General features: G+C 39.6%; 1 protein-coding gene across 6 annotated transcripts in view; it reads left to right on the top strand.

Annotated features, from left to right (window-relative positions):
- The window catches only part of piezo1 (piezo-type mechanosensitive ion channel component 1), a 376673-nt gene that overhangs the window by 181066 nt on the left and 174868 nt on the right, over nucleotides 1–20739 (top strand). For all 6 annotated transcript variants that reach the window (XM_039763263.1, XM_039763264.1, XM_039763265.1 and 3 more), the window contains exon 5: nucleotides 20537–20579. In XM_039763263.1, the coding sequence (XP_039619197.1) occupies nucleotides 20537–20579 (43 nt within the window). The remainder of the gene's footprint in view (nucleotides 1–20536; nucleotides 20580–20739) is intronic.

Genomic DNA, 20739 nt, shown 5'->3' with positions numbered 1-20739 from the left:
CACTGGTGCTATGTATTGCCACTGTCACTGTGAAGTACCTGTTTTGCTGGTTTGTTAAATACAAAGTTACTCACTTTCTGTAGTTATTGTTTCGCAAATAAATTTCTTTTCATTTTTGTGACACAGATTTGATCATTAAATAAAAATGTGAAAAGGAATAAAAGCCTCCATCCATCCATCCATCCATCCATCCATCCTCTTCCGCTTATCTGGGGTCAGGTCGCGGGGGCAGCAGTTTAAGCAGAGAGGCCCAAACTTCCTTCTCCCCGGCCACTTCTTCCAGCTCTTGCCCAAGGAATCCCAAGGGATCCCAAGGCGTTCCCAGGCCAGCCAGGAGACATAGTCCCTCCAGCGTGTCCTGGGTCTTCCCAGGGGCCTCCTCCTGGTTGGGCGTGCCCGGAACACCTCACCAGGGAGGCATCCAGGAGGCATCCTGATCAGATGCCCGAGCCACCTCATCTGACTCCTCTCGATGCGGAGGAGTAGCGGCTCAACTCTGAGCCCCTCCCGGATGACTGAGCTTCTCACCCTATTTTTAAGGGAAAGCCCAGACACCCTGCGGAGGAAACTCATTTCAGCCGTTTGTATTCGTGATCTCGTTCTTTCGGTCACTACCCATAGCTCATGACCATAGGTGAGGGTAGGAACGTAGATCGACTGGTAAATTGAGAGCTTTGCCTTATGGCTCAGCTCTTTTTTCACCATGACAGACCGATGCAGAGCCCGCATCACTGAGGATGACGCACCGATCCGCCTGTCGATCTCACGGTCCATTCTTCCCTCTCTTGTGAACAAGACCCTGAGATACTTGAACTCCTCCACTTGGGGCCGGATCTCTCCCCCAACCCTGAGAGGGCACTCCACCCTTTTCCGGCTGAGGACCATGGTCTCGGATTTGGAGGTGCTGATTCTCATCCCAGCCGCTTCACACTCAGCTGCGAACCGCTCCAGAGAGAGCTGAAGATCACGACCTGATGAAGCAAACAGGACAACATTATCTGCAAAAAGCAGTGACCCAATCCTGAGTCCACCAAACCGACCCCTTCAACACCCTGGCTGCGCCTAGAAATTCTGTCCATAAAAGTTATGAACAGAATCGGTGACAAAGGGCAGCCCTGGCAGAGTCCAACTCTCACTGGAAACAGGCTCGACTTACTGCCGGCAATGCGGACCAAGCTCAAGCAGTAATACCAAGCAGTATCTACTTACAGTAATTCCACTGACTTGCCATTGTGAGCTGATAAATTTTCAAACATTCATTCATTCATCTATCTTATAAATCCGATAATCTTGAGCAGGGTCATGGGGAAGCTGGAGTCTTTCCCAGCAAGCATAGAACACAAGGCTGGATCACACACACAGCTCATTACAGGTATCCTCTCACACACACACACACGCGCACTGGAGTAAGTTTAGCATCGGCAGCAAACTTAAACTTCAGGGGGCTCATGTATAAACGATGCATACGCACAGAAATGTTGGGTAAGAACGTTTCCACGTTCAAATCGCGATGTATAAAACCTAAACTTGGTGTAAAGCCACGCACATTTCCACGGTATCTCATACCCTGTCATACGCAAGTTCTCCGCTTGGTTTTGCAGACTGGTGGCACCCAGCATTAAAGTAGTGCTACTGTTCCTGTGTGGTTATCCTTTCTTTTCCTGACGCGGCTTTATAAATACACTGAAATTAACCGCATATTGTTTAATAGTTTAATGCATCTGATTGTAATTAACCTGTAACAATATAATGGTCCACAGAATGGTCAAGCTATTCCAAATACCATAACTGCTTTAACGTTGTTACTCTCACTGCACCTTCTTCTTCTTCTTCTTCTTCTTCTTCTTTCAGCTGCTTCCTTTAGGGGTTTGCCACAGCAGATCATCTTTTTCCATATTACTCTCACTGCACGACTCTGAGCAGCTGATTGAAAAGAGAATTATCGGTATACAGCATCAAGCACACGCTGCCTCAGCCATGCTTCCTATTTGAACTGCTTCTCACACTGCAAATACTTCAAACCTTTCCTGTGCGAATCTCGCGGTTCAGAAAGAGTTTCATCCCAAGAGCTCTAAACGCACTCAATCAGTCCATCAAGTGCTCCTTGTAGAGCTATCTGTACTTATAAGTACAATCACCTTACTGTAAATTTGCACTACAGTTATAATATTGCACAACCTGAGCCACTTTATAAAGCGTGTACTGTATTTACATATGATGACGGTACCATTTTTAAGATGAAATGCAGCAAAATATGTTTATTATATTATATAGATAAAACTTTAACTTCATTTAAATAATCTATATTGTTAATAATTAAAGGACACGGTGTTGCTACGCTAGCAAGGATCTGGCGCTCTGCTCACAATTGTTCCTGCCTCGCACTGTATGCTTCACTGGGATTGGCGTGAAGGATAGAATAATTAAACATGTACTGTGAAGATATTTCAATGTTCCTTAAAAGTTTTGAAGAATCGACGTTATAAGCTTACAGATGGCTTAGCTTCTATTACAGAGCTGATTGTGTGGCAATCAGTTACTTGGAGAAAGAAAAGGATTAACAGGAATTGGGGATTAGTACGTTTGAAAGAGACAGTACTGCAGGGGCGGCGTTTGGCATGTGCAAACTGTGCACCTGCACAGGGCCGCCAAGCCAATATATATCTATACTAATAAAAGGCAAAGCCCTCACTCACTCACTGACTCATCACAAATTCTCCAACTTCCCGTGTGGGTGGAAGGCTGAAATTTGGCAGGTTCATTCCTTACAGCTTCCTTACAAAAGTTGGGCAGGTTTTATATCGAAATTCTACGCGTAATGGTCATAACTGGAAGCAGTTTTTCTCCATTTACTGTAATGGAGATGAGCTTCAACGCCGTGGGGGCGGAGTTTCGTGTGACATCATCACGCCTCCCACGTAATCACGCAGTACATAGAAAACCAGGAAGACCTCAAAAAAGCGCTCAAGAAAACATGCATTATATAATTGAGAAGGCAGCGAAACAATAAGAAGCGGCGAGTGACATATACAACCATATTCATGAGTTCTGCTACTTCGGAAACAAAGCACGATGTAAACCTACACTTTAAATTAAGTTCATAGACAGGCTGCCGCTGGCGTTTGTAATTTAGTGCCCACCCATATAAGGCCGTCCGTCAGCGGCAATCCAATACAAACACTGCCGGTAAATATTCACGTGTGAAGGACTGTGCTTATGGAGAGGAAGATGAGATGGTCAGGGTGGTGTTTGACACAAACTCAGCAAAACTGCGAGAGAAAGTTTTAAGTGCCAGGACTAAGGTAACATTAAATACAGCCATGGACATAGCACGAGATGGCACCAGCACAGCTGGGAACCTTCGATGCATGTACACCGAGTGGCTCACGTGAACTGGACGAGTGCACAGATAAAAGCAACAGTTCCAAAGAGCTGAACAAAACCAATTACACAATTGAAAAGGCAGCAAAAATATGAAGCGTCTGATACATACAAGCATATTCATAAATCCAACTACTGCGAAACAAAGCACACGTTGGAAAAAGTCAATGTCCCGCTAAAGGAAGACAGTGTAAAAAACCCGTGCATGCAGTGTGTCAGGTCTCAGATAAAGAAGAAGACGAGCTGTTTATTGATGCAGTAAGAAACGAATCGATGAATGAAACCTGTCATCTTTACAACGATTGACAAACACGGAATGTAACTTGAACACAACACATCCTACAAATACGAACCTGATTGAAAGAAATAATGATAATCAAATCCTTGATGACAGCAACACTCAGTAACACTCACAAAACAAATACTGTATATTGACAGTCATGTTACGTTATTTTTAAAATGTTCCCTTTTCTTTTTCTAGCTCTTTAACACACTACTTCTCCGCTGCATACACGGGTATATATATATGTATATATATAACCCGATCTACATACTCGAATAATGGATACTTTATTCGCCATCAATGATTGTTTTGGTAAAGCCATACTCAGTGTATTCATTAGATGAACGGTAAAAAAGTAAGAGCGAGGGGAGGATGACTTATTGAGGCATGCAGGCTGTAGTGCGCGTCAACTCTATCTGAATTGCGCGATCACATTTAAAAAAATATATATTTTCAAGTTCTATTTAGTCCATATGTGTCAAACTCAAGGGCGGGCCACATCCGCCCGCGTAATTATATCCGCCCGAGATCATTTTATATACTGTATTATTGTTATTAATGGCCCGGGTATATGAAGCGCTGGTAACACAATAAACTACAGATCCCATAATGCAGCGCTTCAGCTGCCTTGCCGAACACTTATCGCGTTAATCAAGTCTAGCATATGATGCTGCAAGTTATTGCGAAGCTAGCTCACACGATGCTGAAGAGAAAAGTTGATTCTGAAAATAGAGCCTTTAAAAACCGATGGGAGGCTGAGTATATGTTTACTGAACCCGTGTGTCTCATTTGTGGAGCTAATGTGGCTGTAATTACAGAATTTAATCTAAGACGGCACTATGACACAAAACATCAGGGTAACCTGAAAGACCTGAATGCAATGCAGAAGATACAGAAAGCAGAAGAATTAAATAAGAATCTGACACTTCAGCAGACGTTTTTACCCGTGCACAATCACAAAGTGATTTCAAGTAAAGCTGCTTTTATGGGAGACACAAATGCAACTTGCCCCACTTTCCCTGTTGCCAAGTAATGTTAAACCAAGTCGTCACTACGGTGTTCCCAAATACGCACTTTGCTGATAAACTGAGCGCACTGCGCACTGAGTTTGCACGGCGCTTTGGTGACTTTGAAGAACAAAAAAAGTCCGTCTACATGCGGCTCGAAACCTTGTGCATGTTTGGTAGCACATATCTGTGTGAGAAGCTCTTCTCAGTCATGAAGACTAACAAACAAACACAGGAGTCGCCTCACTGATGAGCACCTGCAATCCATCCTGAGAATCTCCACAACACAGAACCTCACACCAAACATAAACGAACCTGTTGCCAAAAAAAGATGCCAGGCGTCCAGCTCTAAAATGACATATGAGCAAAGACAACTGAATGATTTGATTTGTTATTGCTGAAAGGAACACATTTTATTTATATTTCCAGGTTTTGTTATGCAGCATGTTCATATTTGAATTTGTATAATTTTGACAGGATATATTTTTATGGAGAGCAAAATCTTTTGGGATATTTAAAATCTAAGTTTATTTTTTATATAAAATTACATAAGAGTAAAGAAATTTCAATGTTTGTTCTTTTAACGTTTACTTTATTTCTAACTTGTATAATTTAGACAGGATATATTTTTATGGAGAGCAAAATATTATAAGTTGTTTAAGGTTTGAGTTGATTTATTCACGAATAATATTCCTGTCTGTTTTACCATTCCTACCAAAGATATTTCTGTCGACTAAATAAAAATTCCTTCTATTTAAAATTTAAATAGAACTTGAACAAATATGATAGTTCATAATATCCATGCAGACTTGCACGTAAGAGCGGGAGTTATCCATTTTAACAAGCAGCGTATTGCACTGATACGAAATAGCTGTGTGTGTATATGTAGATATGTATGTATATGTATATATATGTTTATATATGTTTGTGTGTATGTATATATATATATATGTATTTGTGTGTATATATGTGTGTGTATGTATGTATGTGTGTATGCATATGTATGTGTATATATGTACTGTAGATATATATATATATGTATGTATATATGTGTATATATATGTGTATATGTATAGATATGTATATATATATGTTTATGTGTGTGTGTGTAAATATATATATATATATATATATATATATATATATATATATATATATATATATGACAACAACACTCATCACGCACAACAGTGACAAAACAATTACATTGACAGTCATGTTACGTTATTTTCAAAATGTTTCCTTTTCTTTTTAATTGCTTCTTTAACACACTACTTCTCCGCTGCGAAGCGCGGGTATTTTGCTAGTTGAATATAAAACAGAAAGAGAAAATAACAACACAGCGGCAAATTTCAGCAAAAGTTAAAAGCTTGTGTCATGAGCACGAGGTGGCTATGCAGTGTCTGCAACGGGCGTGGCCATCCGCCGTGCATAAGATACCATACTGACATTGGCGGACGAAGGGGCGACGATTCTTTCTCTGCCCAAGACCGCCATGAGCCTAGAGCTGCCCCTGAGTACTGCTACAATAAATTATTTCATCAAAGGTTGCGCACAATCACTGCGCCACCTTGAAACCCATGTTTAATAACATGCTTTAACTCCTATCATCATGAAAGTGATATCACGTATACATCTCAGTATTTTAGTTATTCAGAGAGCAGTAATATCACGAATGTAATGGATTCTGTGTCCTGTCAGAGGAAGAGAAAGCCAGTTTAAGAAGCACGTAGTGATTCACACACATAGAGCACATAGAAGAACATATACAAAACAAAGCATTTAACGTGCTACTTTAATTACGATGTGATTTGAGAAACTGGTTAATTAAAACGATGTTAAGATGAAGTTTATGATGTTCTACTTTAATGACAAAATAAACTACGTAATTAAAGTGGAAATTTCGAGATTGAAGTTGACATTTCGTACATTTTCCCCACTGTGTGCCTTTTTTTTCTCTGTACCCTAATAAGCTTTAATAGGACACCCAGATGGGCAACTTTGATATCTGACAACTACTTTTTTATTTCGGGCTCTGTGTGACTTTGTGAACTTGAACTTTAGAGTTTCTCCAACATACTATGTCAGTTAATCAACTTCCTTTTGTTGTTTATACCATTGTTTAAACCAACAAATAGTACATTTTTCCTTGCTTCCACTTGGTATTTGCTGAAATTCTATTTTCCCTCGTGCTTTTGCCATTGTCTTTTCACAGAGCACTGAACTTAAGGGCTATTTATATTGATTTGCATATTCAAAGAGGCATAATTCTGGGAGGAGTTGGGGCGGGACAGCAGGTGCGTGCATGAGTGTTACTTTTCACGCTGACCGGAATTTATGTAGCAGAAGAACACGGAAGTTTGCTAATGCACAGATTTATGCATCTGATTTTTTTCTGTATGTAAGCACCTTTCGGCTTTTGTGCTTACGTCATGTTTTAGTGTGAGTTCTACGGACGACGTTATGCATGATGCCCTAGGTCTTTGGACTGTGTGAGGAAACCTGAGCACCTGGAGGAAACCCACAATCCGGGACTTGAACTGTAGACTTATAGTTGTCTATTAGATTACTAATTAATATATATTGTAGATATCATGTCTGATTAATTAATTTTTACTAATTTTGTAGATTCAGTGTAGGTACACAGTGATACCAAATTTGAATTGCTTGCAAAATTAGCTTTCACATTAAAACAAACAAATTGGATACAAATCAACAATTGTAAATGAATCCTTGTCAATACCATAGCATTAACAACTGGTCATCATCATTGCAATGGTGCCCCATAATGGCAAGCACTAGCACTTCCCTAGGGGTCTGAGTCATTTGTTTCCCAAAAATGTTTGTCCTCTTTATCAGTTTCTCCTGATTTAAAGGTTTACTGCCAGTCAGACATCTTTCCCAATCCAGTCTACTGCCACACACTCCTGTTGTACTGTACAGCCTAAAGCCTTTGAAGAACTCTCTGTACCCTGCTACAGTTTTTTTTTCTCCCAAATGCAGTAATAGGCATTATGCAATTTATAACTCTATAAGATGTGTATAAGTTTTGTTTTCAAACTTTCAGGGAGTCCATGGAGTTTTTCCCTGAGATCACAAGAGTGTGAATGTTTGATTTTCTGTGCATGTATATATTTTAAAAGCTATAAGTTATAATGCTCTGGTTAACAAGTCTTTTACATAAAAAACTTTATGGAGAGCAGGTCACGAGTGGAAAAACATTACAGATGTTTGTATTTTCTTGCAAACTAATTAGTTGTCTTTTCACACAATAGTGATAACATTTTTTGAAAATTAATACCATTCTTTGCAAGTGTATAGGCAATCAGCCTGGCACCCCAACTCATCCCTGGAGCGAAGCATTTTTGCACACTCCCATGTCCAGTCGGAGCCTGCAGCTAAATGGGTGTGATCCACACACTCCCCTTTGTAACAACAGGACATAAAATAAATAAGAACCTTAAAATAACACTAAACCCAGTAATTAATAAATAGTTTAGGCTTGATTCTGTGGGTTCTTTAAAATGAGTCTGGCACCTAATCCACTTGCTGTTCCTGCCTTCTCTTCATTCCTCACTGCCATGGCTTATCCCACCACTGCCACCAAATGTGAGGGTCAGGGTGGCTGCATGCTCCCTGTTGTGTCTGAGGAGACCACTTACCCTAAGCAGCTGTGTCCATGAATCTCAGTTGTGCATGGACTCTCTTTGCTGCTAGCCACTCAAACAGATTGGCCGGTGCAGCCTGCACTTAGTTGAAATTGGTGCTCCTGTGGCTGCCGCATTGGAGACCAGTTTCTGAACTTGCAAAAAAACAAAAATGCCTTGATCTTACTGTTAAAGGAGACTCACTTCGATAATGGTATTTCCTGTTTGGTCCTGATATATGTAATGTAGAGAGAGGATAATGCAGAGAGGGAGGACAGTAGAATGTCTGCTGATTTCAGCATCATTAAAGAGCTGAAACAGAACAGGGAGAAGTGGGTTAATGATTGCACGTCATATCAGGAACACAGTTCTTTCAGCAACAATATGGCCATGACAGTGCAATTCAAAAAAGAAGAAGAGAGTTATGGGAAAGCCAGGGAAGGATAAGATACAGAACACAGAGGAAAGGAAACACACATCCATGTGGAAAAGAAGTGGCGGAACTGTGCCAAATTATTGCCAGTATTGGAGAAACTGGAGAGTATTGCAAAAACAAGGAGACCTTTTGCAGACTCTTTGAGAAATACATGACCATTTCTAATAAAGTCAACTGGTTTGGGTTTTGATGAGGGCCAGAAAGCATGGACGGACTGCCTTTAGAGAGGAGATATCGGTTTTAATGGGAAGTACTGAGGACTGAGATTTTAAGAGAAGATTCCTGCCATGTAGGTAGCACTGCTGCCTCGGAGTTAGGAGACCCGGGTTCGCTTCCCGGGTCCTCCCTGCATGGAGTTTGCATGTTCTCCCCGTGTCTGTGTGGGTTTTCTCTGGGTACTCCGGTTTCCTCCCACTGTCCAAAGACATGCAGGTTAGGTGCATTGGCGATCCTAAATTGTCTCTAGTGTGTGCTTGGTGTGTGTGTGCCCTGCAGTGGGCTGGTGCCCTGCCTGGGGTTTGTTTCCTGCCTCGTGCCCTGTGTTGGCTGGGATTGGCTCCAGCAAACCCCCGTGACCCTGTAGTTAGGATTTAGCAGGTTGGATAATGGATGGATGGATTCCTGCCATGTTTTTAACCTCTGATTTTAAGGAAATATTTATTGAACTGTTTTTAACCTCCACGTGGACATTGTTTGTTTTAATTGGATTATTAATCTATTTATGGATGGATGCTTTGCATTTTTGGATCACTATTTGTTTTGGGGATAGAGTTTAATAAAGCACTTTTCACTTTGCACCTACCTCTTGTTTGGATATATGTCTCCTCATTTGCCTGGCTTGTCTCGGTTTTGATCATTTATGATCCGGTTGCAATGGGGAGCATGGGGCTGACCTGAACTGCCACAATCTACCCATCTGTAAAGTATTATTATGAAAATCCATCATTGCAAGCAGTCTTTGCTTCCTTGTGGGAAACAAACGTTATCCTAACTGACTGGAAAATGGGACTTGTAGTCCCTGTCTGGTAATGGAAGGGTGATCGCCTGGATTGCTGCAGCTACAGAAGGATAACACTGCTCTAGGTGCCAGGTAACGTTCTTCCTAGGGTCATCTTCAGTAGGATCCATGATAACTTGTTCACCTACCAGCGACCAGAGCAGTCTGGTTTTACACCTATGAAGTCTACGATTGAATGCGTCCTGACACTGAGGGTTCTCATAGAGCATAAACACGAATATGGCCAGAGTTTCTTTGCATCCTTTGTCAATATTTGTAAGGCGTTCGACTCAGTTGATTGAGTTGCCATGTGGGACATCCTGAGACATCGTGTGATCCTCCCAATGTTGCTGAATATCATGGCGGCCTGTACACTGGTACTGTGAGTGCTGTGCAGAGTGGAGACAGAACCTCTGCATTTTTCAGATACACATAATATAAGCAGACTTATGTTATTTAATATTATGATTTCAACTTCAGTGTTGTTTGTCCATTCAATTCAATGTCACTAGTTTGTATATTTGCTGAATTTGAGTACAACTATTGTTTTTTGCAACACAATATGGTAATACATATGTGTGCTTACCATTTGTTGTTGATGCATTTGCTTTCTTAGTTATGTGCTTTCTGGGGGCCAAAGCAAGGCTTACAGTTGAGGCTGTCTTTTTATAAACTAGTATGGAGTTGGTGGTGGCATGGATTATGGGAACCTTCGCCTGCTGGGTTGTGAATATTTAAAAACCACTATTGCTGTCAGCATTTGACAACTGACAGTTACTCCAACTTTGAATTATAGCTGTTTGAAATGGACCACAGAATTTCATTCTGTGTTGTGTGCAGTGGTATATCAACCACCAAAATTTAACAAGGATTTTATTCATGAGTTCTGTTAATTTCTGGCGGAGATTGCATCAAATTTTGACAGACTTTTAATTCTTGGTAATTTAAATATTCATGTGTACTATCCAACTAAACCTTTGATTAAAGAATTCTTTTAATCTTATTCAGTTTGTGAGAGGCTCAAGCATGAGCATGGACATATATTGGAACTTGTTTTATCGTATGGTTTACCTCCCTGCAACAGTGAAATTGGTGATGCTTGCTTTTCTACTCTTGTGACTGTTATAACTGAGGCCCCCTTACCTTGTAAAATGGTCAACATTTCTAGTCAGGCTCACTACTCTTGTACAATAAACTCCACCACTGCCGGCAGCTTTTAAGGATGCTGTGTGATTTCCCTATCCAACCCACAACCTAAACCTCAGTCACGGTTAAATGATGTCACTCATACCCTCAGGCGGGCATGTAAGCAACCAGAGCGGAAGTGGAAAAAACACAAGCTTCAGGTGTATTTAAATATTTCAAGGGACAGTTTGTCTAATTACCAGAAAGCTGTGAAATCTGCCAGAATTGTCATAGGCCTAGAGTTTTATTTAATACTATAGACATTATTCTTAACCCATCTGTTAATGCATGTCCTGACATGATATCAACAGTTTGCAAAGATTTTCTCAGATTTTATTATTCAAAACATTAGATTCCATGCTACACCCTTTTTTGATGACCCTTCTGTCCCACCTAAATTTTCAGCTGTTTTTCATCAGTTAGAGCCTGTGTCTCTTTTTTTGCCAGAACTAATTAGTCACCTTAAACACACAATTTGTCTGTTAGATATTGTTCACTGTCATCTCCTTCAAGATGTTTTTAAAGTGGTTGGGCCTAGATTTTGGACATTATAAATAGTTGACTATTTTAAGCATGCTGTGGTGCCATCATTAGTTTAAATAATCTGGATTTACCAGGCTGTTTCTAATGAATTTGCACACAGTTTGTGTGAGGAACTTGCAGGTTTGGGTATGACTGCCGATCCTAATGTGATGTGGGAGACCTTCCATGACAAGACCCCGAAGGTTGCTGAAGGTTGTGTTGGTGTTACCGGTGTTCCCTGAAGGTGGAGTTTCATCTCGCAGGGCACCCTGGATAACATCGAGAGGAGTCACAGTGCATGGCTCAATGGCAACTCTGGCCTGTACCGGGAACTGAGAAGGATGGCTACGAGGCCTCTGAGGGCAGATAAAGAGGGGTTTGTTTTTGGAATCTGTGAGCAAGTGACACACCATTTGTGGTCTAGCGACCCACATCCTGCTTAAAGAGGAATCCAAGCATTACGCACATAGGAATCTGTTCCTTGGAGAGTCGCAGTCAGGGTGGCTGATGGAACGGTCCTTACGGATGACACTGCAGTTGTGACCCGCTGGGCTGGCTACTTTGAGCAGTTGTTCAAAGCTGATCATCTGGCTAGGACGTTGGATATCTCGGTGTCCACAGTTCTTGAGGCTGATCCTCCAATTAGCTGTGACCCATCCAATCTCACTGAGATTGCACAGGTGGTGAACCAGCTTAAGGGGAGAAAGGCTGTAGGGGTCTGTGGTATCTGGGGTGAATTTCTCCAGGCTGGTGGTAAGGCTGTCCTCCTGGCATTGCAAGCAATTTTTGCTTCCATTTGGGAGACTGGCATCATCCCAACTGACTGGAAAACGGGACTTGTCCCTATCTAGAAAGGGAATGGTGATAGCCTGGATTGCAGCAACTACAGGGGAATAACAGTGCTCTTGGTGCCAGGTAAGGTCCTTGCTAGGATCATCCTCAATAGGATCTGTGATCACTTGCTCACTTACCAGTGATTGGAACAGTCTGGTTTTACGCCGAAGAAGTCTACCATTGACCGCATCCTGGCACTGAGGGTTCTCATGGAGTGCAAACACGAATATCAGCAGAGTTTCTTTGCAGCCTTTGTTGATTTTCTTAAAGGGTTCGATTCAGTTGATTGAGCTACCCTGTATGACATCCTGAGGGTTCACGGGATCCCCTCGAGAATGCTGGATATCATGGCCAGCCTGTACATTGGTACTGCGAGTGCTTTGCAGAGTGGAGGCAGAACCTATGTGTTTTTCCCAGTTGATTCTGGGGTTTGTCAGGGGTGTGTTCTTACTCCTACTCTGTTCAATGCTTGTATGGACTGGGTGTTGGGCATCTGTTGGTGAAGAAAGATTTACAGTTTTTAACTTTGCTGACGATGCTGTGATCTTCGCGGAGTCAATGGAGGCTCTGATCGGGGCACTTAAGAGACTGAGTGAGGAGTTTGAGTATATGGGCTTGTGAGTATCCTAAATAAAAACCAAGATTCAGCCTTTTAATGACCTCCTGGGCACAGCCATCAACAGTGTGTCTGTTTATGGAGAGAGTGTTGACCTTTTCGAGAGGTTTACCTTGGCAGTTACATTCATGTCCCTCATGAGTTCGCTGGAAAGGGGTGTGTGGTGCTCCCGATATCTATGCAAAAGGAGAAAGGTCCAAGTCTTTAGAGTCCTGGTGCTTCCTGTCTTGCTATATGGTTGCAAGACATGGACGCTATCCAGTGACCTGAGGCGAAGACTGGACTCGTCTGGTACTGTGTCTCTCCGGAAAATCCTTGTGTACCGTTGGTTTGACTTTGTGTCAAATGAGCGGTTGCTCATGGAGTCCCAAATGATGCACATTACCTACATTGTGAGGGAGCGTCAGTTACGGCACTACAGTCATGTGGCACGTTCCCTGAGGGTGATTCAGCTCGTAGGATCATCATTGTTGGGGACCCGAGTGGCTGGACCAAGCCAAGGGGTCTCCCACGTAACACCTGGCTGCAGCAGATAGAGGGTCATTTCCAGAGGGTGGGGGGGTTGCCAACCAGGATCCCGAGTTGTTTCGTCATTTAGTGGGTGCAGTAACGCACTGTACCAGTGCATGCTCCCCAACTTGACTTGATTTTACAGACTTCTGAAACTGCAGACCTATCTAGAGGTTAACTTTTCTTTCAACTATTATGGAGAAGGTTATTTTTCTACAACTGCAAACCTTTTTTTTTTTTTTTTTATTTTATTAATTTTATTACAATCAATACATAGCAATCAATTTTTACAAAAACAAAAAAAAGAATTATGCTAAGAACAGATCGATCCCCACCCTTGAGAGAGAGAGCAAGCCAAAGCGTGTAAAATTTAAGGCTTTTAAAAATACCTAAATCAACAAATTCTCTGTGCTTTATAAACATTTCAAAATATTACTGATTAGATCCTGCCATGTTTTGAAAAAGTCTGCACAGATCCTCTAACTGAGTATTTGATTTTTCCAATTTTAAATAATATAACACATCAGTTTCCCACTGACTTAAAGAGGAGAGTTTGGGTTCTTCCAGTTTATCAGAATAAGTCTGCGTGCCAACAGTGTAGTGAATGCAATCACAATTTGTTTGTCTTTCTCCACTTTAAGACCCTCTGGAAGAACCCCAAACACAGCTGTTAATGGGTTAGGAGGGATTGTGAGTCCAAGACTGTCTGAGAGGTAATTAAAAATTTTTGTCCAGAATAATGTTAATTTGGAGCAGGCCCAGAACATGTGACCTAGTGAGGCTGGGCTTGGTTTGCAGCGTTCACAGGTTGGATCATGCCCTGGAAACATTTTGAGAGTTTTAGTCGAGACAGATGTGCTCGATATATAATTTTGAGTTGTATAATTGTATGCTTTGCATATGGAGCTTGAGTGAATTCTCTGCATTGCTACTTTCCACTCCTTTTCTGATATATTAATTGAGAGGTCATTTTCCCAGTGTCCTCTTGGATCTTTGAAAGGAAGGGATTGTAAAAGGATTTTATATATTGTAGAGATGGAGTCTAACTCCTTGAAATTGAGCAATAATTTTTCCAGCGTGGATGAGGGTGCAAGATGAGGAAAATCTGGAAGGTTCTGTTTAACAAAGTTCCTGATTTGAAGATAGTGAAAGAAATTTGTAGCTGGAATGTTAAATTTGGAATGTAATTGTTCATAGGATGCAAAGACGTTGTCTATATAAAGATCTCTAAGCAAGTTAATTCCAAATTTTTCCAGATATTAAAACTGCATATGTTTGTGAGGGTTGAAAGAGGTGGTTCTTTTGCAGGGTGCCACAGAAAGAAGCTTCTCCGTCTTAAAATGCTTTCTACATTGGTTCCAGATTCTAAGTGAGTGGAGCACAATTGGGTTATTAGTGTATTGCCGATAACGTGTGTTTATTGGAGCACAAAGCAAGGAATACAAAGAAGTACTGCAGGATTTTACTTCTATTGCGGTCCATGCCTGTGTATGTTCTTCTATTTGTGTCCAGGTTCTTATCGACTGTATATTTGCCCAGTAATAAAACTGGAAGTTAGGTAGAGCCATGCCGCCTTCTGCCTTTTGTCTTTGTAGGGTCGCTCTTTTGATGCGTGGATGTTTAGAATTCCAAATAAATGAGGTTATTGTTGAATCTAATTGCTTAAAGAACGATTTATTAATGTATATTGGTATGTTTTGAAATAAAAAGGAGCTTAGGAAGAATATTCATCTTAACAGTGTTAATTCTTCCAGCTAGTGTGAGATGAAGGGTTGACCATCTATGCAAGTCTTGTTTAATTTTTTCCATGCAGGCATAAATTTTGTTGATAAAGAGCTTTATGTTTACTTGTGATGTTTACGAGGTATTTAAACTGTTCTGCAATGATAAAAGGAAGGGTGTCTAATCTAATATTATATGCTTGCGAATTCACGGAAAGAGTACACTTTTATTCAGATTAATTCTGAGACCAGAGAGCTTTTGAAATTCTGTGAGTGCTGCTAAGACTGCAGGCACAGAATTTTCTGGGTCCGATATATACAGTACCATGTCATCTGCATATAATGAGATTTTCTGTTCCAGTCCTTCTCTGCTAATCCCCTTTATCTGATCAGTATTTCGACAATGTATTGCCAGTGGTTCAATGGCAATTGCAAACAGCAGTGGTGACAAAGGGCATCCTTGTCTTGTGCCACGTTCTAGTTTAAAGTAGTCTGAGCAAATGTTATTGATGCAAACTGAAGCTTCTGGGTTAGTATACAGTAATTTAATCCATGCACAAATGTTGGGCCAAACCCAAACTTCTCCAAAATAGTAAAAGGTATTTCCATTCAATCATGTCGAATGCTTTTCTGCATCCAATGATAATAATATTTCTGGGGTGTTTGATTTAGTTGGTGAGTATATTACATTAAACAGGCGTCAAGATTTGAAGATAAGTGTCGGCCCCTAATAAATCCAGTTTGGTCTTGTGATATTACTGAGGGGAGCACTTTCTCCATCCTTCTAGCTATGATTTTAGAGAGTATTTTAACGTCGTTATTCAGAAGTGAAATTGGTCTGTATGATGCACATTGTAATAAGTCCTTATTTTGTTTTGGAAGACAGTGATTAGTGCTTGGCGAAAGGTTTGTGGAAGAGATTGGTTATCTCTGGCTTCTGTAAATGTTGCTAATAGGAGGGAGCTAGCTGAGCGGAGAATTTCTTGTAAAACTCTGCAGGGTAGCCATCAGGGCCTGCTGCTTTTCCACCTTGGAGTGACTTTATAGCATCCAGTAATTCTGATAATGACAGAGGTTTATCAGTCCTCCACACTAAAAGCGTCAATTTGTGGTATCTGTAATTTATCCAGAAATGCATTAGATTGTATATTGTCTTCTTTAAACTCAGTAGTATATAGGGATTTATAGTAGTCTCTAAAAGTGTACATTATATTTTTGTGTTCGATGATTTTATCTCCGTTAGTGTTAGTAATTACGAGATTGCGTTGCGTACATCTTGCTTGTGAATTTGTTGCTAAAAGCTTATTAGCTTTCTCTCCATGTTCATAATAATGATGTCTGGATTTGTAAATTAGTTGTTCGGTTTCTTTAGTTGTCAAGAGGTTTAATTCTGAATGTAGAGCCTGCCTCCTCTTATGTAGAGTCTCGCTTGGTAGTCTGGCATGTTCTTCATCTATTTTAGTAATTTAGCTTTTTATCTCTGCTACTTTCTTCGCTTCGGATTTATTTCTGTGGGAAAGATATGAGATAATCTGTCCTCTTAAGAAGGCCTTAAGAGTTTCCCAGAGTATTCCTGCAGAGATCTCAGGGGATGTATTTGTCTCTAGAAAGAATTCAATTTGTTTGGATATAAATTCAGTACAATTCTCGTCAGCTAATAGAAGCGGATTGAGACGCCATCTGCGGGTGAGTGTATGGGGCTTAGTAATTTCAGCTCCAAGATCATCGGAGCATGGTCTGAAATAACAATAGCATCGTATTTACAAGATTTAATCTTAGGCAAGAAGTTATTATCTATAAAGAAGTAATCAATCCTTGAGTAGCAATGATGTACTGGTGAGTAGAAAGAATATGTTCTTGAATTTGGGTTTAAAAACCTCCAGGGATCTGATAAGTTGTGATCAGTTATAAACTTTGTAATTATCTTTGCGGTGTTAGTTGCCGTTCCCCTGTGGAGGAAGTCTTATCTAAAAGTGGATTTAGAACACAATTAAAGTCCCCAGCCATTATAAGTTTATGAGTGTTCAGATTGGGAATGGATGCAAATAAATTTTGTATAAATTCCTTATCATCAACATTAGGTGCATAAACATTTATCAAAATCATTTTACAGTTAGATAAGTCTCCCATGACCATCACATATCTCCCTTCAGGATCCAATACTACATCTGATGCTACAAATGGTACTGTTCTATGTATGAGAATTCCCACCCCTCTAGTTTTCTTTGTAAAACTAGAATGGAACATTTGGCCAGTCCAGTCTTTTGCAGCCGGAACTGATCCTTACTTAGTAAGTGGGTTTCCTGTAAAAATACTATTTTAGCATTTAGACCTGTTAGGTGAGAAAGTACTTTCTTTCTCTTTAATTCGTGATTCAGGCCTTTAACATTCCAGCTTACGAAGTTAACTGTCCCATCATGGAGACACTGATTCTGAGTTTTTGGTGTCATATTATAGTCTTAACTGGAAGTGAAATAGTTTAGGTCTTAATTTCCTATTCCCCCAAGAGTTGTTGCCATGCAGCTTATTATTACGTTGATAGTTATAATTATAAAGATTGAGATGATAGATTAGGTATAGATCAAGCCTGCTCTCTTTCTCTTCCCCCCTGCAAACCTTTTTAAATGAAAATGGAACTTTGGAATTATTTCAGTCTGGTTTTAAGGTACACCACAGCACTGAGTTAGCACTTTTAACAGTTCTAAACAGTCTTTTGTTAGTAAGTGACACTGGGGATACTGCTGTCTTGTTGCTTTTAGATCATACCATGCAGTTGATTATGACATCCTTATCGCTCATCTTGAGCAGTATGTGGTTATCCAGAGAACTGCTTTGGAATGGTTCTGGTAATACCTAACAAACTGAAGCTTTTCAGTCAGACTGGGAAATTTCTTCTCTGCCTTGTCCCCTCTCACTGGTGGGTTCCCTTAAGGATCTACTGTTGAGCCTATTCTTTTTTTCATTGTACATGTTGGCCTTAGGGTCCATAAAAAAAAAAAAAAAAAATTTATTTTCATTGCTATGCAGATGATACACAGATACAGTATATCTTCCACTGAAAGAGAGCGTAACAAATTCTCTTAAACCCTTACTGGAATGTCTGAAAGACAATAAAAATATGGATTTAAATGGCAAAAAACAGTTATTGTATGTTTTGGATCTTCTGATCTTACTTCTGCTTCTGCATACAAACGTGGCCCTTTGGCAACTTACTGTAAACCTTTCACAAAAAATCTTGCTGTCCTCAAGCCTGATAAATAAATTAACTCCATTGTAAAAGCCTGTTTCTATCAGCTCGACATACTAGCTAAAGTCAAGATTTTTCTTCGTACAGATGGGTTTTAAAAACCAATTCATGCTTTTGTCTCTTCTCGGCTTGACTTTTGCAACTCATCATACCCTGGAGTTAATTAGTCATCCCTTGATTATCTTCAGCTGGTCCGGAACACTGCGGCCAGACTTCTAACAGGCACACAAAAGCAGAATTACATCACACCAATTTTAGCTTATCTTCACTGGCTTCCTGTTTGCTACAGGATTGAGATTAAAATAGTATTGTTTATTTTTATGCCTCTGAATGGTTTAGCTCCTTCGTATCTTACTGACCTCTCACACCCTCATGATCAATTAGGTCCTTTTTTTCCAGAAGTTACTGTTCATGCCGATGTATGGATATAAACACAGAGGGGACCGTACTTTTGCAGTAGCTGTCCCCAAGCTTTGGAATAGTCGACCATTTTATATTAGATCAGTGCCAAATTTGGGAACTTTTAAAGCCAGTCTGAAATAATTTTGCTTTAGCTTTTGCTTGAGAGTACTGTTTTAAAAATGTATTTATATATTTTGCATATTTTGGTGTATTTATTTACTGTATATATGTATTGGTGTGTATGGGAACTGTACAGTACTTTGGTCAAATTCTGTTGTTATAAATATACTCCATAAATAAAATTGCCTTGACTTGGTGCTGGTGTGATCGCCCTTAAATAGGATAAACCATTAGTTGTGTAGGGAACAGAAACTGAATTTACAAAAGAATTTTAAAATCCTTGTAGCTTACTGTTATTTAAGTATCCATATAAACTAAATTAGACACTATATTATATTAAGTGTTGATGGGTAATTTGTTTTGTCCTCTTATTAAAGTAGGAACTGATTAATATAAAATTGTTTATTTTGACAGTGTTTAGACAAAGGTGTATAAAGAACTAATTCAGAAAAGAATGGAGTTCTTTAATGAGAAGCAACCATCAATATGGGATATGATATTGTTTCAATATACTATTTTGGTATAACTTATGTAAATCCCCTCTTTTGTCCTATTATTTTGTTGGAGCGCCAGAAAATAAAACAGTGGCATGGCCATATTTTTCAGAGCTCATTAAAAAAAACACTCAAGATTATTCACAACTCTAAAAATTATTGTAATTTATATGTTTCACTAGTCATTAAATTTTATTGACTTTTTAATTGTCAGTTTTTATTGTAGTAAATGCAGATTCACTTTAAGCCCAAAAATCTATATATTGCTCATGGTATTTGCCATTTTTATTTTTTGAAAAGGCTTATTTCTTTATTATTTTCATTTAAAAAAATATGTATGCGTTAAAGGAAACACGGTCATCTCGTGCTGGGTGGTCAGTGTTGGGATTAGGTGGATGAGACTGCATTGGAGGTGTAGAAGGAGAAACTTCTTGCTTGTTGTGGGGTCTAAAAGGAAGGAAACTTAAACCCTGTGGAGCTATTGTCTGAGATAAATGCCTTTTGTTTGAACCCAGGACTTTGTTGTGAAGTTTTGTCTTGGGGTTTGGAGTGATTCAATGCCCCCTATAGGCCACAGTAGATATATAGCCATTAAAAACGGGCTTTAAATGCACCTCTTCTAGTTTTGATATATTTTAAGCTTTTTAAGGCTGCCTGTTGTCACCTTCTAGACTTTTGAGTATTGCTAATATGTTTGTATTTTTCTTTATTTGTATTGCATTTGAGGATCCCACAAAATTAGACCCTACCACAATCCGGCCATCAAATTATTAATTTAAATGTAGTTAAAGAGAGACACATTTGTGCCAAAACAATGAATAGAGCTACTTCATGCATTCTCACTCTATAAATGTAACTAAATGTTGAATGTCAGAGTATGCAATGTGTCATTAGATGCTTGTTGTAGCATTATATTTGCTTTGTAAAAAAAAATGAAATAATATGTATAGCAGAATGCTAAAGTATGTATAATAATTAACATTTGAAAGACATTTTTTTTTCATTTTGCTTTTATAAGTATTTTAATTAGTGACTGTTTGAAATTGTAAAACATTAGGCCTATTTTGTTTAATTTATTTTTGTTAGTATTTTAACTGTAATTATGAAAGTTCTTGCTGTCTTCCTTTCTTACAGGCAGCAAGTGGGAAGTCCTTTTAAGACACATTGGTGTATCCAGGTACGTAAGGCATATCTACAGTGAGGAGCAGGTGAATGGTCAGATAAAGACTGTAAGAAGTAATTAAGAGAATGCATACAACTAGAAACTTTGCAGTTGCTTTACATTTTATATGTAGACAATTTTTGTCCAATAAAATAAGACCTGTTTTCTAGAATGT

This window comes from Polypterus senegalus, chromosome 9 (assembly GCF_016835505.1).
Source record: "Polypterus senegalus isolate Bchr_013 chromosome 9, ASM1683550v1, whole genome shotgun sequence".
Taxonomy (NCBI): Eukaryota; Metazoa; Chordata; class Cladistia; order Polypteriformes; family Polypteridae; genus Polypterus; species Polypterus senegalus.
The sequence above is the reverse complement of the archived record's forward strand: the minus strand, read 5'-3'. Positions and strand labels throughout refer to the sequence as shown.